This window comes from Ictidomys tridecemlineatus, chromosome 10, assembly GCF_052094955.1.
Source record: "Ictidomys tridecemlineatus isolate mIctTri1 chromosome 10, mIctTri1.hap1, whole genome shotgun sequence".
NCBI classification, from domain to species: Eukaryota; Metazoa; Chordata; class Mammalia; order Rodentia; family Sciuridae; genus Ictidomys; species Ictidomys tridecemlineatus.
Genome location: NC_135486.1, coordinates 137,155,793 through 137,182,538, shown reverse-complemented (window position 1 = coordinate 137,182,538; position 26,746 = coordinate 137,155,793). Strand labels below are relative to the sequence as shown.

The window sequence follows — 26,746 nt, the reverse complement described above, 5'->3', positions numbered from 1 at the left end:
CCATACTGCAAGCAAGTGTGCATCCAGGAGGCACTCCTGTTACTGTGGGCCATCGACACCACCTGCCCTGACCTGAGCTACAACTCTATGACAGATGCCATCCACTGTCCTGACTGCAGCTCAAAGTGATCAAGCCACCTGGAGCCACACAGACAGAGTGACACATAGGGTTTGACCCCAGAGTCTTAGCCCCCCAAAAAGGAGGGTGCAATGAACAGTCCCCTGGGGAAGGGAGTCACTGACCTCTATGTCCACAGAGGACACAGTCCGGATGCAGAGCAGACAGATCATGCTGTGGAAGAAGTGCCAAAGTCAGTTCAGAGTGCATTTCCAGAAGGCCAAATGCCTGCTTTCATTTTTTGGCCACTCTGAGATACTGGGTTTGTAAGCAGCTCATACTCCCTTAGAATGCCTTGCTCTGTGCCAGCCCCATGCCCTGTGCTGAGTATTCATATGATTGAGACAAAGCCATGTCCTTGTGGACACCAAAGATGTTCTGAAAAACTAACAACAAAAGGAGAATAACCAAAGCACAGGAACAGTGTGAGAAGACAGGTCGACGTCCTGCTTCTCCATTTGTTCAGTGGCTTCCTCCCCTTAACTCACCCTGTAGAGCCAGACTGGAGCCAAAGGAGTGGGACCAAGTGCAGAATGACACTAAGCTCTTCTCTTTTCATTTTTACTTGGAGCTAGTGACCAAACCCAGGGCCCTGTGCATACTACATAAATGCCCTACCACTGGGCTTCACCCCAGACCTCATTTAAACTCTTTGCTTACTGAACCATTGATGCAATATACTCATCGAGGTAACAGCTGTTAAATTTGACCAAGTTCACAAGCACCAGAAGGAATTCTGAGGTCAAGCCAACATCCATCCACTGCAGGACAAACTCCGCTAGGAGAGAAGAGGAAGAGAGTAGTTTGTGGAGAAGCCAAGGACATAGTTCCTCCTCATTTCCCTCTCAGGAAAATGAGTTTGAATCCCATTACTGCTGGGCAGCACACCATCAGTCCCCTTGTAGTGACAGGCAGACCTCCTTACAAGACCCAAGAAGGCTCTCTTGGGCCTCAGCAAGGCAGCCGTGCATGGAAAAATTCACCAGCTCCCAGGCTGCCTTGGAGCTAGGCAGCAGCAGGATAATGTATTTAACACTCAGTGCCCAACCTCACTTTAGGGGGCATAAACATTACAGGGCACATGTTCAGGAGGCGAGTACCTGGGCATCCCCCAATCCCACCAAGTGTCTCTGGAAGGAGACACATGCACACGCCAGCCATTTTTCCTGGAAACATGTCAGCACCTGTTCTGGAGGTAGACCAGCCACTGAGGCCCATTTCTGGGCATCAGAACAACAAATTTCCCACTCTGTTCTCTTCTCCCCACAATGGGGACATAAAGTCTGACCAAAACCTCTACTGACAGGGTGACAGGAGGAAGTGGGCAAGGAGAGTGGGAGGTAAACCAGTGGTGGTGAAAACCCAAGCCAGGCTTGAGGGTGAACAAGAAACAGGACCTTAGTACTCTGGGTGAGATCAGGTTGGCAGCACTCTCTCCTAATTACAGACATGGCCTACCACCTGCCAGCTTCAAAGAAACCTTCTGAGCCCCCACTTCCCAAAGGCTTCAAGTCAAGAGGTCTGGAGTGCAGCCCAGGAGTCTACATGTCCAAAAAGATCCCCTGGAGACTTCAGACCCAGGTGAGCCCCCTGGAATCATCCCATAGAACTACAGCATACCTCCTGGCCCAGATCCCTCCTCATCCCAGGTTAGATTTAATCACAAGGTCAGAGAACCCTTACAACCAGTATGGCACCCACCCAGTTCTTCTTCCAAGTAGGTGATGTGTTTCCCATTGTCCGTAAGGGCCTTGAAAACTTCCAGCCTTTCATGGAGGTCTTCATTGGAGGGATAATCCTTGATGACCTTAAAGAAGAGGGCTCTGAGGACCCCCAAACGGTCACCCTAAAGACAAAACCATGAGGTCAGCAGAGCTCTGCCAGGGCCTCCCACACAGCTACCAAGAAGCCAAGAAATACAGGAGACACCAATATTGTGGGCCTGATCTGTGCTCCTTTCCCCAGGAACACCTCAAGAGATGGGCTAGCAACATCAGTGGGCTCCAGGCAGCAAACCAGATGCACTGGTAGGCAGCTGACTAGTGTGTGGCACCTCCCTACTGCATCAGGCTCTGGATACTGCAAACACACAGCAAGGACAACATAGCTCCTGCCCTCACTCAGCTCATGGTCCGGGATAGATATGTGCGTGTTCACACTGTAAGAACAAAGGCACTACAGTCTCAGAGGATGTGCAGCCAGAGTAGAGGTGCCTCTTTGAGCAGTCAAGTAATGAAGGAAGAGAGCAATCACTAGATAGCAAGATGACTGGATGCCCAAGGGCCAGCCAAGAACTGCACAGCTAAGTACCATGAGCAGGGAGAATGGCCCTTGCCAGGGGACTGGGGGGCAGAAGCAAAATAACACTGGCTGTGCCAATTACTGCTCCTAACAGTCTACATGAACTGCTTTTTTTTTTTTTTTTTTTAAATGGAGGGATCTTGAACCCAGGGATTTTTTTTAACCACTGAACTACATTCCCAGCACCCTTTTTTTGAGATAATCTCTTAACAAGTTTCTGAGGCTGGCCTCCAATTTGCAATCTTCCTGTCTCAGCTTCCTATGTATACATAACTGTGTCCAGCTGAACTGCTCTGTTTCATCCCCAGAACATCCAAAGGAAGGTATAACCACCATCTCCACTCAATATGTCAAGTGGAGGCTTAGGTGGCTCCCTCAATTGGCGAGGTTCACAGACATCAGTGGTGACACTGGGATGCCCACATGTACAGTCTAGCCCCAGAACCCCTGCTAATCCCCAGACCCCATACCTCATGTCCCTGCCAAAGACAGGAGCCCAAATACAGGCAGCCTGATGAAATCCCCCATACAAGCCAGTCCAGCACTGCCCTTTACCTGCCCCTGCACAATGGCCTTCAGCAGAGCCAGCACCGCGTGTCGAGCCTCTGGTGGCCGCTCTGGCTGCAGCAGGTCCGCGACAGTCTTCCAGAGTGCTTCCACTGCATGCTGCCACCAGCAAAGAGGGGACAGTGGTAATGGTGTAATCTTCAAGAACCTAGCCCTTAATGCAAAGCACCATGCAAAGGACAAAGCAGAAGAACAACAGCCTCCTGATTCAGAACCAGTTCCTCAACAGCCCACATCCTATGTATCTCCTGCAGCCTATGAGTACCCCAGGCCTCAGAGACACTTCACACTCAAGCAGGTCCCTCTAAGAGGCCCCAGGTTGCAGGCTGGTGAAAGGAGGGCAGCAAGCAGGCTAGGAAAAGTCCTGACTTCCACAAGACCCACAGGGAGACTCTTGTAGAATTGCTCAGTCTGGAGGGCTATCACCAGAAGTTTCAAATCCAGAAGAACAAAGTGTGCCCTAGGCCTGTGCCTGACCCAGAAACTCTGCCCCATGGCTTTCTTCCACATGAACCCACCACCAGTGGTTCACTCAGCAACACACCCTTCCCCTGCCCTGCTGCCCACTGGAGCTGCTAAGGAAGAACTCCATGCGGCTTCCTGAAGTCTGCTCCTCACTGACTCCCACCACAATGGGGAATTCACTCCTGTCCCTAGAGTTGCCCAGATTCAGTCTCTGCCTGCAAGCTCAAGCTAGCTCAAATGTTACCTTTCCTTCCCATGTGAACCATGTCTCTACTCCCTTCACCAGAGTTTTCAGACCACTCACTCACTTTCTTGGGCTTTCTCCCTTTAAGTGGGGGGCTAAAACATCTCTTAAGATTTGTTTTTTCACAGTACAAGGGACTGAACCCAGGACCTTGCACATGCTAGGAAAGTGCTCTGCCACTAGGCCACATCTCAACCCTTTCTTAGATGCTTTGTGACCAATATCTCAACCAACTCAAGATATACTGAAACCCTCACTGCATATGTCACATTCACAATACTCCTAATAATGTAACCTGAGCTGCAACACAGACACTGAGCCTGTGGATCATCCCAGCCTCTTAGGCTTATACACATGATGTTCCATACCCCCAGGGGCAACTTTCTGAACAAGGAATGCCTGCTTTTTACATTGATACTTGGTGATGTGCAGCTTACATGTCTCAGATAAACTGCTGAAGATGTAGTTGTCACTTCCCTCTACAAATGAGTCCCTAAGTCTCACACACAAACAATGGGCAAGGCCAAGAGAGCTAGGGTGTTCTACATCTACCCTGATCCCCAGAATGACAACCACCCACTCTGTCCACGGCAACAGAAAAGCCTGGAAATGTCCATCCAAAATAAAGCTGCCTGTTGCCACCAACCAGTCACCTCTCCCAAGCAGCTTCCAAGCCAGGGTGCCTTAACACATCCTCTGTGAACCCACAACTTTCTCAGCATTCCTTCACCTTCCCCTCTTCTGAGTGTTACCCAAAAGAATGAGCAGGCACACATTTACATTAAAAAAGGAAAAGCCTATTCCCTTTGCCTCCTACCATGATGAGTCTCTCAGGGTTATACTCAGGACATTTCCAAAAGCTCAGCTCTATCACTCAACTGCAAGTTAAGTTTCCCTAAAATAGTGAAAATCCTACCATCACAAAGCTAGCTATCAACCATGCTCCTAGTAAAAGAAACTTCAAGGCTTCAAAATGGTCAACACCCATCTCTTCAGTTCCACAACTGAAACAAACTTACCTCTTCAAACTTCTTAGTTTTTGCAACTTCACAGATCTGCCCTATCACTCTGATGCGATTGTTGAGACCACATTCAACACTCAGTTCCTTGAAAGAAAAAAGAAAGAAAAGGGGCTAGCACTCAGACAACAGGCCTCCTTAACTGTCAATCACAAAACTATCCTATGAACTGCACTTTCCGGCCTGAAGATCTGTTGCAGATCTCTACGAAATCAGGATTTGCTTACTACTCTACCTTAGTAGACAAACAACGGGGCAACATTGGGGCTGGGGCTGTAGCTCAGTGGTAGAGCGCTTGCCTTGCAAGTGTGAGGCACTGGGCTCCAGCCTCAGCACCACATAAAAAATAAATAAATAGGGTTGGGGATGTGGCTCAGTGGTAGCACACTTGCCTAGCATGTGTGAGGTTCTGGGTTCCATTCTCAGCACCACATAAAAATAAAGTTATTGTGTCTATCTACAATTAAAAATATTTTTAAATAAATCTAAAAAAATATTGTATCCACCTACAACTAAAAACACTTTTTTTTAAATGGGCAACTTTGTTTTTCATAAGAGCAAAGTTTTTATGGAGATACAACACTGTAACAATTTTAAACTGTGCAACTCTAGCCTCAGTACATTCTCAATGCTTATAAGCATCTCCACTAATTACAGAACATTTCCATCATCCCAGAAGAAAAGTACATACCAATTCCCTCCTCCCCTCATCCCTGGTAACCACCAAACTGCTGTCACTACTTACTTACCTTCTGGACATTTTATATAAGGGGACTCACACATCATGGGAACCTCTTGTGACTAGCTTCTTTCATTTAGCATGTTTTCAAAGTTCATTTATGTTGTAACATGTCAGTGTTCCATTATTTCTACTGCTGAATTATACCTCACTATATGAATGTACAATATTTTATTTATATGCTTTACCAGTTAATGAGCATTTTAGGTGTTTCTGAGTAAGAAATTTTACAAGTACAACAATTCATTTACTTATGGGCAAATATGGTGCCAGGCATGTGTTTGGGGGATTCAAACATATCTTAATAAGGATGAGGATGGGGATGTAGTTCAACAGTAGAAGGTATACTTAGCATGTGCTAGGATTTAACCCCCAAGACACACACGCACATACACACACACATCCCAAAAAATAAAATAACGACCTACTTCTCCCAGGAACTCACAAATTAGCACTTAATCTCTAGCCATATCCTTAACTACTTGTGAATGTGAAGTGGAAGTCAGGCCACATCAATTACATTGGGTTTTCTTGCATCTTTAACACAAGAATCAAAAGCAGGTCACCGAGATCCTGACATTGTGTCCTGAAGAAGGACATATACATGACTCCAGAGTGGCCCCGTGCAGAAGGTCACCAGCAGCCCATCTCCTTCAGAACATGGAGAAGGGCCACCCAGCCTTCCTCCTGGGCAGGCAGCTCACTCACTCTCAGGATTTCCGCTGTGATGATAAACTCCGTCTGTTTGCCTTCTGCGGATCTAGGGCTTGGCCTTGGTGTTCCCAGTCCCAGCAGAATCTTGAACTTTTCCTTCAAGCCTGAATCTTTGCTTGCTGGCTTGGCCATGGTGGGCAAGGGCACGCGAGATGACTCGTCTGTGCAGAAGAAACAAAAGCTGGAGACACCTGACTGACAGCTCCGCCCACCTGCCCTGCGGCAGACTTTCGGACGCTCAGACCCTAGGTCTCTGGTGGGCATAACCTTCCTCTTTACAGCCCCTGAGGTCAACTCAACCACAGCCCAGCTGACCCGGCCACAAATATGCCCGGAAAAGGCCGGCTTGGTATAGCGAGTTGCCCGGGTGCAGGGGGCGAGGGCAGTGCCGCGGCATCCAGGAGTCCGGACGTTTGCCACGGCTCTCCGCCCTGAGTGGAGGAAGAGCGGTCGCGGGGACGTCCAGAAGGAGATCCGCTCGCACCGCCATAACTTAACGCCAAGGTGTGCTTAGAGCCCCGGTGCCAGGCTGCGGCGGGCGCGGGCAAGGCCCGGGCGCTGCGGGACCCGCGGCCGCCGTGGACCGGCCACACTGCGGGCCGAGAAGGAATCAGGGCGCCACGAGCCACTTACCCTGCGCGCCCCTCACGCGCAGGACCGCCCGCGGCGGTAAGGGTGCACACCCCCGGCCCCGAGCCGCCGCCGGAAGCGCGACCCGCACTTCCGGGGGTGGGGACACTCCACGGGTCTGCGCAGGGCTTGCCGGGAACCGTAGTTCCGGGCGCGCGCCGAGCACGTGACTGGGTCGCGGAGCACCCTGGAAGGGTAGTCAGCAGGGTCCGGCATGAGCGCGGGCTTGAGGATGCTGACGCGCAGCCGGAGTCGCTCTCCACGAACCAGGCCACGCGGGGGTGGGGAGGAGCCCGCGTCAATCCCGAGACGAGAAGTGGCAGCAGGTAGCGCCTCGGGAGGAGAAGGGGACCAGGGCTGCAGGCTAGGATCTCGGGCCGCGCGGCGGGACCCTCACCCATAACATCGCCAAGCCTGCAAACCTCACGTGTGGCCCTGCGAGTCTATCTTAGCCCTTGCCCAGAGGTTGGGGTCCACAGGACTGGGTTCTGGGCGAATCCGCCCCCCTCCCACCTGGTCCCGAACGAGAAAGTTCCCATCCCACCGCCCTGCCTCCCAAGGACGCTCCACGTGTATGTGGATGAATGTAGAGCATAGGGGACTGGTGCTCCGACGTGCTTCCTCTCAACCAGGCTAGGTGCCAAGAACATACCTAGCTAGAAGTGTTGTCCCCAGCTGGACGGTGACTCAGAAGAAACAGGAAAGAGTGTGGCATTTGTCCTGTAGCCATTAAGGACCTACTATGTGCCAAGCAGGGGACTCAGCGAGACTAATAGACCCCTGCATTTCTCCCGCTGGGACTTCTGCAGAATTGGCCAGAGTAGGATTCCCACAGGCAACAGGGGTAGTCCAGGCAAGGAGACCCTTTGGGGCAGAGGCATGCAGGGGGAACTTGTGCTGTGGGATCAGGCAGGTTAAGATGCCTGCCAGGTTGGTGGAGCTTTTGAGTTCAGCACGAGTGCAAAGGAGTTCCAAAAGGGAGTGACACCATTCCAATTTGGGCGTTAGAAAGCTCTCTTGGATGTAGCTTAGAAGACATTGTTGGAGTCTAGGGATGCGGTTCAGTGGTAGAGAGCTTGTCTGTAATGCATGAGACCCTGGGTTCCATCCCCTGTGCCACCAAAAGAAAAAAGACATGCTGTGGTTATCAGGGTAAAGACTGTTCCTGTTGTGCTAATGTGTGTGCACTGTTAGGCTGTGGTTCCCTGCCTGCAGAGGGCAGAGCACCCTCACTGTCTTAGAGGAGGAGGGAGTCAGCAGATAGGCAGCTCCCTTAAGGTATCCTCACCTGTGGCCTCTGCACAAGGAACTGAGTGACACTTTTTGCAGAAGGAAGAGAAAAACACAGGCCTGGGAAGTGTCAGCAGAAGACACAGAGGCTGCACGTGGCTTATGAGGCCTTGGATGGTGAGAAAGGTGAGGGAGCTGAGCCCCTCAAGGTTTCTGCCTGGGAACCCCAGGGATGGCAGCAGCAGCTAGCCAACATCCGCACCATGAGAAGCAAGAAGGATGCACCTGTGGACCAGCTAGGAGCTGAGCATTGCTATGACCCCAGCGCTCCTCCAAAGGTAGGCAGGGGACTCATCTACTCAGTGACTCCCCTCTCATCTAAGCAAAGAAGATGCTTGTTTCCTCTCACACCTCTGGCAGGGGACAGCCTGAGATCTGGCAGCTCTTGGCTGTTACCCTCCCTTGCAGGAAGCTCCCTGGGTAATGTACTAGCTGATAACCCAGAGCATAAGGCAGCATCACCTGCTTCATTGTGGCCACTCAGCTAGTCAGAGATACCTATGGCTTGGGGCCTTGTGCTCTGCTTTCTGCTGGGCACAGTGCTGATTCACAGGGGTGTATGATGATGTGAGAGAGGGAAAGTTCCCTGTATTTCACTGGCCTGGTGCCTGGGGCCTTAGCCCAGCTGGAGTTCCGATCCCTACTCTGCTGCCTGGGGACTTTGGTACTTGAGTCTCTGATCTTGTTTGCTTAATTATAAGATGGATAGTGTTGCTCTCAACAAAGCAATAACAGTAATGATCATAGTTGGTCATTCTTGAGTAGTGACCATCCACCTGATATAATTCTAACTACTTTGATAATTTGATAATTTATTTGATCTTCACACTGGCCCTGCCAGGCAGATAGTTATTCTCCCCATGCTATAGGTAACAAGATAGGTATCACATATACCCTGTAACAAGTAAAGGTGGGTAGAGGGCTTGGTAGGGCCTGGCCTCAGTGGTGCTCCCATGACCTTCCACTACCCCTGTTCCTGTCATTTCACAAGCAGGTGCGGAGATACCAGGTGCTGTTGTCGCTAATGCTCTCCAGCCAAACCAAAGACCAGGTGACTGCAGGTGCCATGCAGCGGCTGCGGGCCCGGGGCCTCACAGTGGACAGCATACTGCAGACAGATGATAGCACACTGGGCGAGCTCATCTACCCTGTGGGCTTCTGGAGGGTGAGCCCAGACTAGGGCAAAAGGGGCCTGGTGACACTGGCCACAAGAGCCCCTTAAGCCACAGACTTGCTGGGTAGGGGGGGCTGGACCATGGGGCTGGTGACTTGTCCCTGGGGCTCCTTGGCCTTTCCTGTTTGCCCCCACTTCCTTCCTCTACCTCCCCACCCAGCTGCCTGCCCTGCCCTTCCTCGCCTTCTCTTTTGTTTACTCTAAGTCTCCCTGAGTGAATCACCCCCCTCTCCAGATCTCCAAAGAGACCCTCCCCCACCCCACAGAACACTGGGTGGTGGGTGGGTGGAGCTGCTTCCCTTTGGCACTGGCGCAGTCTGTCAGACAGGTTTTAAATAGCCCTCTCTATTCGGGATGGGAACCACCCAGCTGGCCTGACAGCTGGTGGGGGAGCCCCAGGCACTAGCTCTCCTTCCTAAAGACCCAGGTGCTACCAAGCCCAGCTCCTGGAAATAACTGGCCTGCTCAGCCTGGCCAGGCCTCTGAAGGGAGTGCCAAGGCAGAGGGACACAAGCTGGACCACACATATATCATTGGCCTGTGTGGGTGGGAGGTAGAGGCTAGGATTGCCTTGGGCCTACCTGCTACTGCCCTTGGCTCCTTCCCACCTGGAGGTGGGGAGCAGGTGCCTCTACATGGGTCCTGGGCAGGTGACAGGCAGCTCTGGGCACTTGCAGGTCTCCCCAGGGTCTTGTCCTCCCAATTCAGGCTGCACATACCCCCAGGGCTGATCCTTCCCTGCCATCTTTCAGAGCAAGGTAAAATTCATCAAGCAGACCAGCGCCATCCTGCAGCAGCACTATGATGGGGACATCCCAGCGTCTGTGGCAGAGCTGGTAGCACTGCCAGGTGTTGGGCCCAAGATGGCACACTTGGCTATGGCTGTGGCCTGGGGCACCATATCAGGCATAGGTGAGTGGCATGGCCACAAAGAGGGAGGGGCCAGCTCTAGGTTGGCTGGCTGCTATTGGGCTCCCCACATTAATCCATGTGAGCTCTAGCCTTCTCATCCAGGACTAAACCCAAAGGGTCAGAAAGGTGTTTGCTGTGCTAAGCCACCCAGCACCACCCAGCAGTGGGTATTCATGGTAGGAACTCACATTTACTGAGCACCTACTATGTGCTGGACTCTGTAAGGGGCCCTTGGAGATAGCCACAGGCCCATGGTACATACTAGGGACAGTGGGCAAGGAAGGCCTCACCTGTGGTGGCAGCACTCCTGGGGCATGGCATTTGCTGTGGAAGCTGACCCGGGCTGGGAGCATCTAAGAAGATGTCCTGGGACGATGGCAGCTGAGAGCTTTGGGTAAGGCAGGATAAGCCAGGCCAGGAGAAGGAAGCACATTCCAGACAGAAGGAACTGTGTCTCCAAAGCTATGAGGTGAGAGAGGCCAGGACAGAGAAGCTCAGGAGTGAGATGGCCAGGTAGAGAGTTTGAGGAGGCAGTGGGGCTCAGGAAGAATGGCTGGCTGTCTCCTGGGATTGGGGATGGACTGGGTTGGGGGGCCTTCCTGGGTGTTGCCTCCTGGCACTAGAGGGTCCTCTGTGTAGCTAGGTGAAGACAGAACTCCCTGGGGCACCAAGATGGACCCTAACCACCACCCCAGAGCTGCTTTCTTCTTCTTTTTCTTCTCCGTTTTTTGGTATCGGGGATTGCTGATGGGGTCTTTGAAATCGTGATCCTCCTGCCTCAACCTCCTGAGCTGCTGGGATTATAGGCATATGCCACTGTGCCCACCATGGGCTGCTTTCTTCTTGAAGCTTTGCCCAGGGAGTTGGGACTCCTGCATTTGCATAATAACGGGGCCAACCATCAGCTGGCAGTCTGTCTTTGGCTCTCAACAGCCAACCTGCCCAGAAACCAGGGTTTGACCTACCCTTTCTGTATACCCCTGACCCCAGGCTTCTCTGGAACTCCTATCCAGCCCAGAGGAATATCCTCTGGCAGGTATCTGAGCTGACAGTGTCTCCCAGCACTCCCTGGAGAGGAAGAGGGTAGCTAGGAGGCTGGAGATCAGCAACCCCTGGAAGAGCCAGGCCTGGGCGGGAGTGTGTCTGTCCCCACCCCTACCTCAACTCCCAGTACCACTGCCACCTCTCACCAGATACTTGAGCTTATCTGGGCACTGTCCTCAGCTGCCCGTGTCCTAGGAGTAGTGCATTGTAGTTGGGCACTTAGATGGGGGAAGGGCTTCTGCCCATGGCCCAGACAGGGACTGCTTTGGAACAGCAGACAACAGGAATGTCAGGATGCCACCCTCCCTGCAGGAAGACCTGACCTGCCTTTTAGGGGAGGCAGTTAAAAAGCCAGAGCCAGCCAGGCTTAGTGGTACATACCTGTGATCCTGGCTACTTGAGAGACTGAAGTAATAGGATTGCAAATTCAAATTCAAGGCCAACCTGAACAAGTTAGTGAGACACTGTCTCAATTTTTTTTCTAATATTTATTCTTAAGCTTTAGGTGGATACAATATCTTTATTTTACATTTATGTGGTGCTGAGGATGGAACCCAGTGCCTTGTGCATGCTAGGCAAGCACTCTACCGCTGAGCCACAACCCCAACCCAAAACTTTTTTTTTTTTTTTGTAGTGCTGGGGATTGAACCCAGTGCCTTGTGCATATAAGGCAAGCACTCTACCAACTGAGCTATATCCCTAGCCTTCAGTATATATATTTTTTGTGTGTATGTGGTGCTAAAGATTGAATTTAGGGCATTCTGTATACGAGGCAAGCACTCTACCAGCTGAGCTATATCCCCAGCCCCTCCTGTCAGAATTTTTAAAGGCTGGGAGCCAGGTGCAGTGTGATGTAAACCTGTAACCCTCAGGAGGCTGAGGGAAGAGGATCACAACTTCAAGGCCAGCCTGGGCATCTTAGCAAGATCCTATCAAAAGATCTGGGGATGTAGCTCAGTGATAATGCACCCCTGGGTTCAATTCCCAGCACTGTAAAAAATAAAATAATTTTAAAATGAAAAGCCAGAGCCATGGGGTCCAGGAGCAGGTTCTAGTTGTGCCTCTCCCACCTGAGCAATCTCAGGTCAAGTACTTGGCCTCTCTGAGCTTTGACTCAAAGCTGGTAAAGCAGTAGCCCTCCTTAATCACACAGATACACCAAAGACTTGCATGCCGTGTCCTAAGGAGCATGCTCACCTCTCTTACAGAGGAGGAAACCCCAGGACGGGAGCCTTTAGCCTTTTTGCTCTGCCTGCCCCCCAGGCAGTTAGCGGTAAGGCAAGGGAGCAGATGCAGGGATTGCCTTTCACTGGCAAAGCCCTGGAGAAGCAGGGCCATGGCTACTGCTGCCAGGGGAGCTGGGCTGAGCCCCTGCAGTGGCCAGCTGACAGGAGCAAGGGCTGAAGCCCAGGTGGACTGCAGCTGCAGTAGACCAGGCTGCCTTCCCTGTTCTGTCCTTGACCCATGTAGTGGTAGGTGCTGGCTCTACAGCAGTGACCTCAGGCCAGCCTACCAAGCCAAGCCACTGCCACGCCACCTGGTGCCTGCAGCCAGTGCCTGGACAGGGAGATAAAGCAGAGGCAGAAAGGCAGGGCCTTTCCTGGGTCAGCCCTTGGTCCTGGAGAGGCTGCAGGCTAAGAGTACACACAGTTTGTGTTTGTTTCTTTGTTTTGTTTAGTGTGCTAGGGCCTCCTGCATGTTAAGCATGCCTCTACCACTGAGCTACAACCCTAGAGAGCATTTCAGAGTAAGAATCCTGCCCAGCCTCAGCTTTGCCTTGAAAAGATTTACTGAGCTGAGACTGGTAGATCTTTTGGTGCAGAGTCTGACCCCCAGCTAGCTGTTACCATTTTGGGGTGATACATAGCCTAAAGCAGATACCGTTCCACCTTCCCAACTACACCAGGATTGGTGGGAATGGGTCAGCCCAAAGCAGAGAACCCCCTAGGCACTCCCAGTGATGGGAAGGATGCCTAAAGGAATTGCCCACACTCTTCCAGAGAACTCCAGGTCCAGCTTGGCAGCCAAGATGCAGCAGCTGCTCTCATACCTGAAGCCAGGGTTCTGTAGTCCCCCCGTCCCCCCCCCCCCCGCTTGGAGGCCTGGGGGCTCAGCCAAAAGATGCCTTCAAGGATATGGGGAGGGACAAGGGGCACCGTCCATCTGGCAGTGTGTGACCCTGTTCACCCCACCCCATTTCCAAGTAGCAGTGGATACACATGTGCACAGAATCGCCAACCGACTGAGATGGACCCAGAGGCCGACCAAGTCCCCAGAGGCAACCCGAGCCGCCCTGGAAGAGTGGCTGCCCAGGTAAGGCAGGGTGGGGTCCCTGTAGGCAGGGCCTTGTATCTCTCCCTCTTTGCTAACCCAGCTTCTATCCCCACAGGGAGCTGTGGAGCGAGATCAATGGGCTCTTGGTGGGTTTTGGCCAGCAGACCTGTCTGCCTGTCCACCCTCGCTGCCAGGCCTGTCTCAACCAGGCCCTGTGCCCCACTGCCCAGGGCCTCTGAGGGCTGTAGGCTGTGTTGCTTTGGCTTCTATCTGTGAAGTGCCTTGTTATCTTGCTCGGGGGTGTGGGGTGCAGCCTGTGAAATAAAGCGGGGAAGTATTTGCAGTTGGGGTCTGGCTGACTTCTGTCCCTGAGGTATAAGAGCAAGCGAAAGAACCTGTGTATGCATACATATGCGTGTCTGAAGCAGGGTTTACTGGGAGGCCATGCTTTGTACTTAGTGGGGGCGGGGAGAGTCGCGTACATGAACCCAGGAGGTAGGATGTGGTAAGTACCAGCTGTAGTCAGCTGCTGGGAAGCCACTGGGGAGGTGTCCTTGTGGCCTGCACATTCCTTCACCCGTGGGCTGTAGGCCTCTCTACCCAGACTCCGCTTACTCCTGAAACAGGTGTTCCCTGGGAGCCTCTGCATGTTCCCCACCACATATACAGAGCCACCTAGCCCAGAGCCCAAGGCTTGACCTGTGTGTACCTGCTGGAGGTGGAGGGACCTGTGCAAGGCAAAGGGGAATACGTGGAATATCACAAGCCCAGATGTCCTAATAGGAGGTGAAGGGAATCAGGTCCTTGCCAGGTGTGTGTGTTTGGGGGCGGCGGGGGCATGGGCCCAGAATGTGCCACAGGAACTGAGAGAGGTCCTAGAGGTATGGAGGCCCCAAATGGGAGCAGGAACTCAGAGCAGCAGCCTTGGTCTCTTAGTCCCCTAGAATGGGCCTCACTCCTCCACCCCACAACCGAAGACTGAGGAAAGACACGGGATCGAGGCAAGTCCTGTTTATTCTGAGGGCGCACGTGCGCTATGGCTTACAAGGCAAAGAGCGGGGCTGGTCAGTTGGTTCAGGGGTCCAGGGCACCAAGGAAAGGGCAGAGTGGACAGGATGTCCCTGGGAGTGGGCACCAGGTTGGGGCCCAGCCCAGAAGCCCAGGGTCCTTCCTAGGAGCAGCTCTTGCGTGCTCATAATTCCCCAGGCCTGGGAATTGTGGTACAGGAAGAGGGACCTGTCCAGAGGCCACCCTGCCACCCTCCTAGGGGCATGGGGCCTCTATCCTCGGGCCCCTTAGCCCAGGCCCTGCACTCCACACTCCTGGTGGGATGGGACAATGCAGGGATGGCTGGAGGGGGCCTGGCCTATTGACTTCCCCCACTCAAGGGAGGGTAGGGTTGAGGCAGAACAGGCAGCGCCTATAGGCACATCCTACTCCCCAGTCTTTCCCCAAAACCAGCATAAGCACAGCCTAGAAGCCCCTGACTCTCTGTCCCCTAGAAGTCCCTGGGCTCCCACGCAGGATGGTGCTGCTGAGGGGGTGGGGAGGAAATGTTTTGCAGAGAAAGGTTTGTTTTATTGCAATTATTTAGAGAGTGAGTCCCAAGGGGGGCGGGGGAAGGGGACTCTGGAATTAAGTGGAAACATGTGTGGAGCTGGAAATCTTTTTGGAAAAAAAGCAAAAACATGAATTCCTTGCAGTCAGCAGGCCTCGGGGCAGGACAGCAAAGGCCCTCAGCCACGAACACTCTGCCCTCTCTCTCTCTCACTGTCTCTCTTTCCCCCATATTGCTGCAGCAGGACCCAGCACCTGGTGGGGAGTGGGCAGGAAGGGACTCACTGGGGCACAGGTTGGTTTCTGGAGGTGGTGAAACCACCCTCCAGTCCACTGAGGCCTGGGGAGCTCTGGATGGGGCCTGAGGCCCAGGGGCCAAATAGGCAGGAAGGGGCTCAGAAGTTGCTGAAGATCTCACGTTTCCGGTTCCAGTCCATTTGCGGTGCCCGCTTGTTGACACGTGTGGCTCGAGCCTTCTCCTTGGCCTCGGCTGCTGTAGGGCTCAGGTGGAGGCCACTCTCTTGGAAGGGGTCCCGCTTCCAGGAAGTGCCGTCCTGAGGGTAGGCAGGGTGCCAACAGTAAGCCCTAGACTGGTGCCACAGTTGGGCAGTCTTCCCAGGGAGCTCAAGCCAGAGGCTGCTTAGTAGGGTGGGGCAGCAGGCTCAGCAGGCCTTCCTGAAGGTGGTGGCCCCACTGCCCAAGCCGATATCTCCACAGACACCCACCCACAAGGCCTCTGGCACCCCATTGTGTGAGCGTGGTAACAGAGTTACCTCAGTGTCCTTGTCCGAGCCTGGCAGGTCGCTTCGAGATGAGCATACTGAGCCACCATTGAGCTGGGAAACCAAGGGCAATCATGGCCTCAGGGACCCCACCCAGGGAGCCACACACATGCTTGTGCACACTTTGCACACACACCACAGCTGCATCTGTTCCTCTTTTGGTAGAAACAGCATGTCTCTACCACTGGGCAGGGTGCTGGGCACCCCAGCTATGAACAGACAGGTAGCCACTATGTGGGAAGGGTAGCTGTGGTGTGGGAATCAGCTCCACAAGTGTCACCGGGGGTGAAGCCAGGACCACCTTCCCAGGAAATGGGAACTGAGGGATGACTCAGTAGCTAGGTAGTGCAGGGAGAAGGAACACAGAGGACAGTGGCCCTGGACCACAGGTACCCACCTGCCAGCACTCTTTATGTGACCAGGGCATGGCGCTGACCCAAGAAGGGATCCTCAGTGCGCATTAAAGCTGGAATGCCTGAGCCAGACTTGGGTCTCACAACCACACCTATTCTAGGGCAGAGATCTCCAGGGGAGGGGGCCTCCATCAGGCCTGGGGCCCCAGAGATACCGTTGTGGTTGCCTGGACCCATCCTCTCACCTGGGCAGGGCTGGTCCCGTTGGTGACTGGTGATGGCAGTGGACCTGTGGGGATAGCATGTCAGTGGCTTGTCTGTCCTACACTGACCACACCCTGCACCCCAGGGCAGAGGCCCACCTTCCACATGCTCCTCAGTGGGTGTCACCCGCAGACGCTTGAAGTGTTCATCTGTCTCAGGGTCCACCACCAGTAGCCGGGCCTCATCCTCCCGTGCCTTGATGCGGGCAACAACCTCAGCATGGCGCAGCCCCTCCACATTCTGCCCGTTCACCTGCCACCATGACAGGGTCAGCATGGCCTGAGGGGCCCTGCCAGCCCCACATCCAGCCAAGTGTGCCATCAAATATTCATCAAAGCCACCACCAGCGGAGCCAGCAAGAGGAGTGCCAGCTCAGGTTCCCAGTGTCTCCCCTACTCCTGCAAGGACTTAGGGTCCAGGCAGGGACACACACACACAGGGACATGCAGACATACAAGGACAAGGTCACTCAGATACACACTGAAGCCTCAGGCATAGTACCTCAATGAGCCGGTCCTGGGCATGGAGGCCAGAGTGGGCAGCAGGTGAGCCTGGGTCCACAGAGCGAATGTATTGACCAGGCCGGGACTTGTCACTGTGCAGGTTAAACCCATAGCCCTGGGGTCCCTTTCGCAGGTGGCAGAGCCGAGGGCGCAGCTCTCTGGGGGCCCCATTGATATCCTGCGGGCACACAACGCACAGGATCAGGCTCTGGCCCCAGCCTCTCAGCCCCCATAAATGCCCACTGGGTCCCGCCCACTGTCAAGTCCTAAACTTAGCATCATGCCCCCATGGCAAGCCCCAGAGCTCAGTGACAACATTCCATGTGCCTCAGTGATTCAGTCTGCCTGTGACTGAACTCTAGCTAAGAGATCTTGGGCGAAATTAAAGCTTCCAAACGTGAAGACTTCTGATGGCAGATCTGCCTTGCTGAAGCCCTGGGAAAATCCATCAGCCTGAGGCAGCCCTGCACACTGACTGGGGTTGGAGGAAGAGGCCTGTGGGATGGATGTCTGTGCCCACAGTCCTCGCCTGGCTCCCTCCCTGCCCCCAAGCCTGGAAAGCTGCTTTTTCTTCCCTGACCTCTGAGAGGCTGGTTGCGGTGGCTGTGGCTGTGATGCTGTTTGTTTTCACATTCCAGCACAAACTAGAGCTGCCCCCAACTGCCCCCGCCCGCAACAAGAGCCCAGGAAGAAGGGGCTGGGGCAGGAGATGAGGTCCAGGGCCTGCCTCCCTGCCAGTGATACAGAAGCACCCAGAATACACACAGGGAACCCCCGCCACCACCACAGGGCCCTGCCTCACTTTACCTCTGGCATCCTGCAGTAGGGCTCGGGGCCAGGGCCTATGCAGGCAGGGGCCAATCCAATGACCCCCCACCCAGACCCAGCCAGGGGCCAGGGCAGTGACTGTAGCACTGAATGGCCAGCGGCTGCGGGTGCTCAGTTACACATGGCAGGTGGCCGGGGTGAGTGGGCGGGTAGCAGCTCGGGTTTCTGAGGACTTGTTCAGGTGAGAGTGTGGTGGCCAGAGGGTGCTCACCAGGGTGTTTCCCCCACCTTCCACCTTCCAGCATACTAGGGTCGGTGGAACAGACTAGGGCTGGTTGCAAAGTGAAGGGAGTGCCCCTCAGATTACAAGGAAGGTCTCTAAGGCTTAGGTACTTGTTCCACTGAAGCCCAGACCACCCCTGACCACTCCAGTTGCCCAGTCTTAGAGCTCATACTGAACCCCAAGTCTGACTGGGAATGTCTGGGCAGCTTCCCACTGTGGGAGTGTCTGTCTCTGAGTAAGATGCTGTCTTTCCTCTTCTGAACACCCTCCTCCTGCCCAGCCTACACCCACTCAGGATCCCTTCCCTGGCCCCAAAGTCTGGCCAGACCCCTTGTCTGCATCTCCTGCCCACCCTCTGAATCCTCACTGTATGACCACCACCTGCTCCTCAATCCCCCATCTGGGCAACATGGACTGAATTCAGGGATGTGAGACCTCTTAATCTCCAGGACCCCACCACCTAGACTCATCCTCTCTCCCAGACACATCCAGAGGTACAGGTATGGAGCTCTGGGTCAGGACCTTGACACTTCCCCACAGAAGTGCCCCTCAGGGACTCTGTCAGAGCACAATCTGGAGCAGCCAGTAGGCCAGGGTGCAAAGGAGGGCAGAGCAGGCAGAGCATGGAAGTGTGACATGGCTGTGTGTGGAATGGAACTCAGGATGCAGGCCCATCACACCCAATCTCACACTCATAAATCCGCTTCATGGACACACAGCCTCCCACACAGACAAATGCAGAGCCCATGGTGTTGGCCCCTGCAGCCTCTTCCCACGGCCTCTGCAGTGGCCTGCAGGGCGGGGTCTCTCAAGGCCCCCAAACAGGAAGCAGGATTTGGCCGGGTATCTGGGGCCATGAGGCCACATCCATGTTCTCAGGGCCATTCTGGCCATCCCCCTGCCTCACTCCAGAACATCAGCCTCACTGTTCAGGCCAAGAGGTTCCTTCTAACATTAACCTAAATTCCTCTCATTAGAAGCAGGTTCAAGAGGCATCAGTCTTGGCACCAGACCCTCAAGTAGAAAAACTGCAATCAGGGGGCCCCAGCTGGCAGCCCGCAGGGTGGAGGGGGGTGGCTACAGAGTAAGCAAGTGTGGGGGGCCAAGAGAAGTGGGAGGGGTGCATTGCTAACATTCCTCCCTGCCCTGGCTCCTGCATGCTTCCTGCCGCCTCCCTCCCGCCAGGCCCTCTGGCTCCCACGGACTCCAAGCCTGATGACCACAGAGCTGGGCAAACCAGGAGTTGTCAAACCCTGGTCCCCCCACTAACCCTGTGACCAGACAAAGAGACTGACATGGGGGTACCCTGGGAGCCAGGCTGTGCCCCCCTAGATGATGACTCACCAATCCTGACAGAGAAAGGCCCCCATTGTTGCATAAGGTTCAGCCTACTTACACAAGCTCCCCAAGTCCCCTTTCCATCACCTGGGGTCTTCACAGCCCAGCCCTGCCCCTACCCCACCTGACCTGCACAAGCTCCCAGGGTGGGCTCTGTGGAGGGGCTCCTGGGGCCCGGGCAGGTGGTGTGGCATTCCCGGAGCGGGCCATGAGAGGCACAACAGGAGTGGCAGGCAGCCGGCATCTGGCCCGGAGTGGCCTGAGCTCTGCAGCCAGCCCAGGCTGCCACCCCACTTATCTACCTCCTGCTGCGGCCCAGGTTCCCAAGGGATGGGTGGGGACATGGGGGCTGAGTCACTTTGGGGAATGGGGTGGTAACCAAGCCCCCTCCCCTGCCAAGGCTCCAGCCCGGCGCTCCCTCACCCGGCTGTGTTTCCGTCCCAAGAAGGGAAGGAAGGAAGCTGCTGGACAGCCCTGCCCTGCTCCAGGACCCAGGGCTGGGGAGGCAAAGATGCAAGGGAGGGGGACACAAGGGTGGTCCTGCCCTGCTCCAGGACCCAGGGATGGGGAGGCAGAGATGCAAGGGAGGGGGACAGAAGACAGGCCAGCTCTGCCTCACAGGAGCAGAGACAGCAGCAGGACCCAAGGAGCCCAGAAGCTCTCTTATAGGTACTACATCCTGCACCTTGCAGCCACCTGCAAGACCCAGTTATCCTCACAAGGTCTGCCATCAAAGTCCTCCAAAGAGGGCACTGGGGCATGGCTGGGGATGAGGAGGCAGAGGGCCAGGGTCTGTCACTGCCTTCCTGGCCCTGGCACCACTATCTGTCCTGTCTGGGGGCTGTCCCTGTCGTCACTGCTAGGATCAGCTGCACTGCAGCTGCAGCCACCCCCGGCCCAGTGTGGCCAGAGCTGAGTCACCACTGACTACGCCTGCACACCCCCAAGGGAGGGACAGACCACACCAGTGTTCTCCCCTGCCCTGGCCCAGGGCAGAGGACACTGAGTCCCAGAAAGGGTATGAGCAGCCCTCGCCTCACATAGGCAACCAGTATGGGACCCCATACTGCACCAGAGCAGATGCACATACACTTCCCAGGTCTGTCCCTCTGCCACCAACCCCTGCAGATAAACAATGTCCTCCCAGGCTCCCTGCACCCAACCCAAGTGGGCAGTCTCTAAGCCTGGCTTGCCGAGGTCACATTGAGGCCCCATTCTTCCTTCCAGGGGGTGACCTTTCCATGGGCTCCCCTGACCTCCTGGAGTCTCTTCCCCATGCTGCCCCATCTACAGAAGGACCTGCCTATTGCACCCCCCTTTGTTTCTCTAAAAATAATTCAGAGGAAGCCCCCTCCTAGGGTTTCCTGCAGCCCCTAGAGCCTGAAATAGCGAAAAGGGGGAAGGCCCCACCCAAGGACAGGGTGCCTCAGCCACCCCACCTCCAGATAAGGCCAGAGGGTGGATTTTTCCACAGGAAGGTGAACTCAGCCATTTGTGTCTAAATCAATGGACAAATGCCTGGGGCGGGGGGGAAGCTTCCTCTGGAGGGAGGAGGGAGAAGGTCCCTGGGAAAGAGGGAGGCTCCAGTCCTCAGCTGGAAAAAACGCAGGCCTAGGACCATGCTGCCCCTGTAGTGCCAGCCAGCCATCGGCAAGGACTCTCCTGAAAGACTGTTGACCATGGGCAGCCCCAGGACAAGGTCTAGACTTAAGTGCCTCTAGCACTTTCCCTCAAGTCACAGAGAACCAAGAGCATCCCATGGGTCCCCTGCCTGGCCTTTGCCCAGGCTTTCCACTAGGAAGGTTACCTCCCCACTCCAAGCCAGGCCCCACAGGGTGCAGCTCACAGGCACAGACAGCTCAAGTGGGAGACATTTGGAAAAGGGAAAAGGCAGATGTCAAGGTCCCCTTCACTACCAGAAACTTCATCTCTGATAACTCCCCCAACCGGGCCAGTGGTTCTTAAAGGGGAACACAGGAAACTCCTAACTTAAATCTCCTAAAGGGATTTGTTTTTTAAAAAGAGTGAGGGAATGAAGGACAATAATATTAGGGCTTCTAAAAGGCCTTTCTCCTGGCCTCAAGGTGCTGTCCTGGTGGCTACCTAGGGAGGGGAGCAGGCCCTCTCCTGTTCTTTCCCTGGTCTCCTGGCCTGGAAGAGGGTTAGGGATGAGGGTAAGGTGCTACCCAGTAAGGGCACAGGGAACAGCATGGGGGCTCCTAGGTGACCTCTTTTATATGGAGGAAGGGAAGAGAGGGTATACCCTAGAAACTCCCTGTGAGGCCCCACCAGAAATCAGCACCAGAGGTGACAACACTGCTCAGAGCTGAGCAGACTGCCCCAGACCCAGTCCCATGCCCACCCCAGCCCCATCCAGGCTGGTCCCCAGGTCAGTGTGTTCTCACTCCTCCAACTATGGCACAGCCAGAAAGGAGGCCAGCCCCTACAGGCCTTGATAGCACACATGGACTTCTCAGGAGGACAAAGGCAAACCCAATACAGGCACAGAGCTGAGCACACAGGGGCCAGGAATATGCCAGCAAATGCTTCCAGGGCCCCTCAGCCACCCGGCCTGGAGGGGAGAGGGCTAATAGCAGAAGCAATAGCCTGAGGGGCTTAGAGGACAGTCACAAGGGGCACAGATGGTGGGCACTGGAGCAGAGGCCTCAAGAGGCAGGAAAAATAAGCTTGTGGAGGTTACCTAATGCAAGGGCTGCGGGCTGGGGCTGAGACTCAGCGGAAGAGCGCTTGCCTAGCATGTGTGAGGGCTGGATTCATATAAATAAATAAAATAAAGGGGTTTCTTGTTTGTTTTTGTTTTGTTTTTAAAAAGCAAGGGCTAAAAAATAAATAAATAAATAAAAAGCAAGGGCTGTCATCAAGAGACCAAGATGGTGGCCCTGGGAGAAGCTGGTGTGGCCCTGGGAGCAGAGACCACCTTACCTTTTGGCCAGCATCAGAGCTGAGGCTGCCTGCTCGTGTCCAGTCGGGCTTCAGCTCCCAGGGGTCACAGGCAGGTGGAAGGCCTTGCTGGGCCATCTCCTCAGTGCAGGTCAGCTGCCTCCGGCGGAGCTCTTCATCCGTCTCCTTGTCCACCACCAGCAGCCGTGTCTGCCCTTCCACAGCCTTGATCCTCTGTACCACCTGTACGGTGGGTGGGAATGGGTCAGCGGACAGCACCCTGGGCAGCACATGGACAGTGGCACCACAGGCTGGCCCTGGCTCATAGGTCGTTATGCCAGGGGTGGGTGGCTGGACCAAGAGGCCAGTGGGCTCCACCCCCCACCCCCAGGTTCCAGCAGCCTCCTCCCTCTACTCCCAGGGCTCCTGACATGAGGCCCCAGGCTGAAAGAGCTTGGTGTCCACCCAGGGCCTTGCCCTCAGCCCAGGGTCATCTCCAGGAGGAACTGTGCAGGGTGCAGCTAGAGGGGAGAATTAGCAACAAAGACTGCAGCTGAGTTTCAGATTTTCATCTGTGCATATGCATGCGTACATCTGTTTCAAAGTCTGTCTCTCTATCTGGGTTTGGGGGAGGGAGGTGTCTCCCTTAGTCCCACTGTGGATGTGCCTAGGCCTGTTTCTGTCTCTTTGTGAATTGTGGAATGAAGCCCTGCCTCTAGGGCTCCCTTCCCCGCCAGACCATGACCATGGACCCATTCCTGCGGGTCCTGTGGAAAAGTGCAGTCTTGGGTTTCTGGCTCAGGCACCCACACACATCCTGGTAAGCAGAACTCAGCCCCTGCAGATGAGAGGGACAGGGGAAGGTGCACCTGTGGGACAAGTGTTGTTTTATAGCTGTGCGTGTAGGTGGGTGCCTGTGAATTATGCTGAACACACAGGTAGCCATGGAACATGCAGGGTGTCAGTGTGCACCCTTGGGGAAAAGGGGAACACTCACTGACACAGGGGGAGGGAGGAAAACAACCCTACCCCCCCTTCACCATCTGGGGGCAAACAGATGATGCCCCCCACTGCTCACTGAGCAAATGTTGACAGATAGGAAGGTGTGATCCAGGCCTATCTTCACCAGGCCCCCCAATGTCCTTTCTCTTTCCCCATGATCCAGAGAGAGGCAGGAGGACGGGCAATCTTCTGCTTCCTAACATTCAACCTGGATGAGTCACCCACATCCCTGAACATCAGATTCCTCATTTGTAAAACAAGGGTTGCAAGCCAGGTGTGGTGGCACGTGCCTGTAATCCTAGCAATTTGGAAGGCTGAGGCAGGAGGATCTCAAGGTCAAAGCCAGCCTCAGCAACTTAGGGAGACTCTGTCTCAAAATAAAAAATAATAATAAAGGGGGGCTGGGGATATGGCTCAGTGATTAAGCACTCTGGTACCAAAAAAAAAAAAAATGCGGGTCGCAGCTATAGCTTCTGTCTTTCTGAGGCAGTAGGGAGGGTTCAACATAGTTCTGTGTGTATGAAGTTTTTAGAGACTAGCACCCCAGACACTTCAGATGAGCACCTTGGGGCCACGGTGTCAGTAAGTGCTAAACAGAAGCAGGGTGCCAGCTCTGCCAGCCCTTCCTTTGCTGTCTGGACCAAACTCCTAGTCCCCACATCCACCCTTCTTTGGCAAACAGCCATATCCACTTCATGCTCTGAGTAGAAGGCAGGATGCCAGGTAGATGGATAGACAGGGCCCCTGGGAAGATAGGAGTTAAGCTCCTGTCCCAGCCTGTTATCTCCAAACCCCAGGACTGGCCACATACACAGGCCCGGTGAGGGACACAGAGGACCCCAAACAAAACGAGTAAGAGGGAGGTTGCACTCCAGCCAGGGTCTGAGGTGGGAGATAAAGAGACACTAGGGCCAGAACCTTCAGAGGAGAGCCTGCCTGCCTAGCCTTCCTCCAGCTGCAGGAGGCAGGGGCTGCAGCAGTGACCCCTACTGGAGACAAAACATCCTCCAGGGAGCCAAGGAATGTGCTGTCACCAGGGCCTAGATCTTTGGGCCCAGACACAGCTGGCCAGGATGCACTCTGGCACACGGTCTGTGGACACTGCTGAGGACACACATCCAGACATGCAGACATGTGCGTGCATGCACACACACCTGGCATTCAGGCATGTTCACCCAGCACTGTCACACACAGGTGTACCCCCTCCCTCCCCAGTGTACAAATGACAGACATGTTCCATACATATGCATGACCCTAGAGACCTGCTCGAACGCGCGCGCGTACACACACACACACACACACACACACACACACACACACGCACACTCTCACAGGAAAGTACTCGCGCCCAGTCACCCCAAGGTGCCTGAGCCCCCAACACATGGCACATGAAGCTAAAACTAGCGGAAGGAGCAAAGGAATGAGAGCGAAGAGCGAGAGCAGCCGCAGTGCGGCCCCTCCCTGCCAGGATGCCCCTCCACCGCGGTGCAGGACTGAGCTTCCCAGCCAGAGGCCCGCCAGGCCACGTCCCGATCCCCACCAGAACCCAGGGAACCCCTAGCAGGCAGCGAGGAGCCGAGGGTCGGTGGCTGGCACCCCGGCCAGCATGGCAGGGACGCGCCCCCCAGGAGGGGACGGGGGCGGGGCGCGGGCACCCACCTGGTGGTGCGTCTCGCCCTCCACGTTGACGCCGTTGACCTCGACCAGGCGGTCCCCAGCGCGCAGCGCGGCCGCCTCCGCGGGGGAGCCCGGCTCCACGCGCCGAATGAACTGCCCGCGGCGGCCCTTCTCGCCGTGCAGGTGGAAGCCGTAGCCGTGCTCGCCGCGCACCAGGCGGCACAAGCGGGGCCGCAGCGGCTCCGGCGCGGCCATGGCGCCCGCTGCCCCCCGGCCCGCCCCGGCTGGCCACAGCGCTCACTGCCAGCCGCCCGCAGCCGGCAGGCAGGCGGGCGGGGGCGCGGAGGCGCGGGCGGGGGCGCTGGGGACCCGAGGCAGCCTCAGTGGCTCCGCTTTGCTCTGGTCGCCTCGAGCTCTGGCTCTGGCTCCGTCTCCGGCTCCGGCTCCAGCCTGGGCCCCGGCCCGGCTCCGGCTGCGGCGCCGCCCCCGCGCCCGCCCCTTCCCCGCCCCCGCCACCCGCTGCCCGCTGCCCCCGCCCTGGTCCAAGCCTCGCTGGCTAGGTCCCTGCCTCTGTGTCCTATCGGCCCTGGCCCCAGGCACTCCTGGAATCACTGGGACCCTTCCTTTCTGGTCCCCAGTAGAGCACCCTCCCCAACTCCAGCACCTTCGCCTTCTATTTCAGGTACCTTTATTGGACACCTGTGTGCAGCCGCACTGAGGCAGCCTCCTGCAATGGGGAGCAGCTTAGAGAAAGAGTCACCAGGCCAGGGGATCCCAGGAAGGGACCAGAGAGCACGGGCCATCTCCCTCTCTCTCCTCCTCAGGAAGCGCTCTCCCTACCCCACAGGACCTCCAGTGCCTGCTCCCTCTCTGCTCCCTGAGTCTAGAGCCCATCTGGGTCCTTCCTTCTGCCAGGATTGCCTTTGCCTAGCAGAGTCCCAGGATAGTGGCCCCCAGGAAATGTTGAGCTCTCTGCCCTGCTGTAGGTTAAACACTCCCACCCCCCTCACACACGTTCCCTGCCTGAGGGGACATTAGTTTGTTTAGCTGAGACAGAGGGTCTTTGCTGCCTTCCTGCTGACCTGGCATGAACTGCACTGAGGACTTTGGCCTCTGATCTCAGGGGCTCTGGTCAGCTGCCCACATTAAGCAAATGCAGGCAGGTCTCCTCTCCCCTGCCCCAGCCCTCCACCTTCCCTGGACAGGAAAGTAATAAGCACGTGGAAGAGACTCATATGCTTCCTTATGATTCTCAGAGTGCAGTTTACCTGAAAAACCCTAGGGGACCCAGGCCACTTTACAGACCAGAAAACTGAGGTCTGATGAAGGAAGAGACCCACACAAGGGTCCCCAGCTCCACTTGGGCCTGTGACTGTGAGACACACTTCACCAAAGAGCATCTTCTCTGGCAGAAGAAAATAGCTGAGTCCCAGGCTCACTCACAGTCAGACCCTCCTCAGCCCACAGCCCCTCACTTACCTGGTTCCCAGAAGTCAGGCTCAGCCAGCCCAGACAATTCCCCATGTGGCCAGGAGAAGCAGGCTTAGCTTAGTCCTTGCCTCTCCCTCTTCTTTCTCCAGGGCCCTTGGCTGGTATCCCCAGCCCCCACCTAAGTATAGGGCCTGCCTCTGAGCAGCTTCTGGGTTGTGGCCTCTTGGGTGCCCACACCCCAGCAACTACCCCTAAAAGCCACTTAGGCTGAGGCTGCAGAGAGGCTCTCTACCCTCACCCTCCTCTGCAATTCCTGGCTGACACTGCCATGGGCTCCAGCCTGGCCAGCCACCTCCATCTATCTGCCTGTGCAGAGGTTGCCATCCTGGCCTCTGACTGGCTTTCCTGGACCCATATGGAGCTGCTGCCCTTGGAGACCATGAGGATGAGTATGGG

General features: G+C 55.4%; 3 protein-coding genes across 15 annotated transcripts in view; 1 reads left to right on the top strand and 2 right to left on the bottom strand.

Moving 5' to 3' along the window:
- Tsc2 (TSC complex subunit 2) overlaps positions 1–6,925 on the bottom strand; it is a 35,152-nt gene extending 28,227 nt beyond the window's left edge. For all 9 annotated transcript variants that reach the window (XR_005730760.2, XM_005337803.5, XM_013364011.4 and 6 more), the window contains exons 1-7: positions 6,801–6,925; positions 6,162–6,328; positions 4,715–4,801; positions 2,975–3,085; positions 1,820–1,964; positions 779–896; positions 244–292 (exon numbers count right to left, since the gene is read on the bottom strand). Coding sequence is in view for 8 of the 9 variants with exons in the window: in XM_005337803.5 (XP_005337860.1) it covers positions 244–292; positions 779–896; positions 1,820–1,964; positions 2,975–3,085; positions 4,715–4,801; positions 6,162–6,299 (648 nt within the window). In the remaining variant the exon portion in view is untranslated. The remainder of the gene's footprint in view (positions 1–243; positions 293–778; positions 897–1,819; positions 1,965–2,974; positions 3,086–4,714; positions 4,802–6,161; positions 6,329–6,800) is intronic.
- Positions 6,926–6,931: 6 nt separating this feature from the next.
- On the top strand, positions 6,932–13,834 carry Nthl1 (nth like DNA glycosylase 1). 3 transcript variants are annotated; one of them, XM_078024434.1, is made up of 6 exons: positions 6,932–7,123; positions 8,130–8,365; positions 9,079–9,252; positions 10,014–10,173; positions 13,425–13,530; positions 13,607–13,834. In XM_078024434.1, exons 1-6 carry the CDS (start codon positions 7,012–7,014, stop codon positions 13,728–13,730), a joined length of 912 nt encoding a protein of 303 aa, XP_077880560.1. In that variant the 5' UTR covers positions 6,932–7,011; the 3' UTR covers positions 13,731–13,834. The 3 variants fall into 3 exon arrangements, with proteins under 3 accessions (XP_077880560.1, XP_013219481.1, XP_005337859.1); XM_013364027.4 differs by having other exon boundaries at positions 6,934–7,123; positions 8,127–8,365; XM_005337802.4 differs by having other exon boundaries at positions 6,936–7,123; positions 8,127–8,365; positions 9,082–9,252.
- A 653-nt stretch (positions 13,835–14,487) lies between these two features.
- Nherf2 (NHERF family PDZ scaffold protein 2) lies at positions 14,488–25,344 on the bottom strand. Of its 3 annotated transcripts, XM_078024431.1 has the most exons (7): positions 24,902–25,343; positions 22,283–22,483; positions 16,949–17,128; positions 16,546–16,699; positions 16,429–16,472; positions 15,822–15,884; positions 14,488–15,602 (listed from the first exon to the last, which is right to left on the bottom strand). In XM_078024431.1, the coding sequence occupies exons 1-7, from the start codon at positions 25,112–25,114 to the stop codon at positions 15,444–15,446; spliced, it is 1,014 nt and encodes a 337-aa protein (XP_077880557.1). In that variant the 5' UTR covers positions 25,115–25,343; the 3' UTR covers positions 14,488–15,443. The 3 variants fall into 3 exon arrangements, with proteins under 3 accessions (XP_077880557.1, XP_077880558.1, XP_005337861.1); XM_078024432.1 differs by lacking the exon at positions 15,822–15,884 and having other exon boundaries at positions 24,902–25,344; XM_005337804.5 differs by lacking the exons at positions 22,283–22,483; positions 24,902–25,343 and adding an exon at positions 19,469–19,666.
- Between the last annotated feature and the right edge of the window lie 1,402 nt (positions 25,345–26,746).

Coding starts and splice junctions, on each gene's coding strand:
- Nthl1 (XM_013364027.4), top strand. CDS start 7,012: ATGAGCGCGGGCTTGAGGATGCTGACGCGCAGCCGGAGTCGCTCTCCA. Junction 7,124..8,126: donor GAGACGAGAAGTGGCAGCAG/GTAGCGCCTCGG, acceptor CACTTTTTGCAG/AAGGAAGAGAAAAACACAGG. Junction 10,174..13,424: donor GGGCACCATATCAGGCATAG/GTGAGTGGCATG, acceptor ATTTCCAAGTAG/CAGTGGATACACATGTGCAC.
- Nherf2 (XM_078024431.1), bottom strand. CDS start 25,114: ATGGCCGCGCCGGAGCCGCTGCGGCCCCGCTTGTGCCGCCTGGTGCGC. Junction 22,484..24,901: donor AGGGCGAGACGCACCACCAG/GTGGGTGCCCGC, acceptor CCCACCGTACAG/GTGGTACAGAGGATCAAGGC. Junction 16,473..16,545: donor CACTGAGGAGCATGTGGAAG/GTGGGCCTCTGC, acceptor CTATCCCCACAG/GTCCACTGCCATCACCAGTC.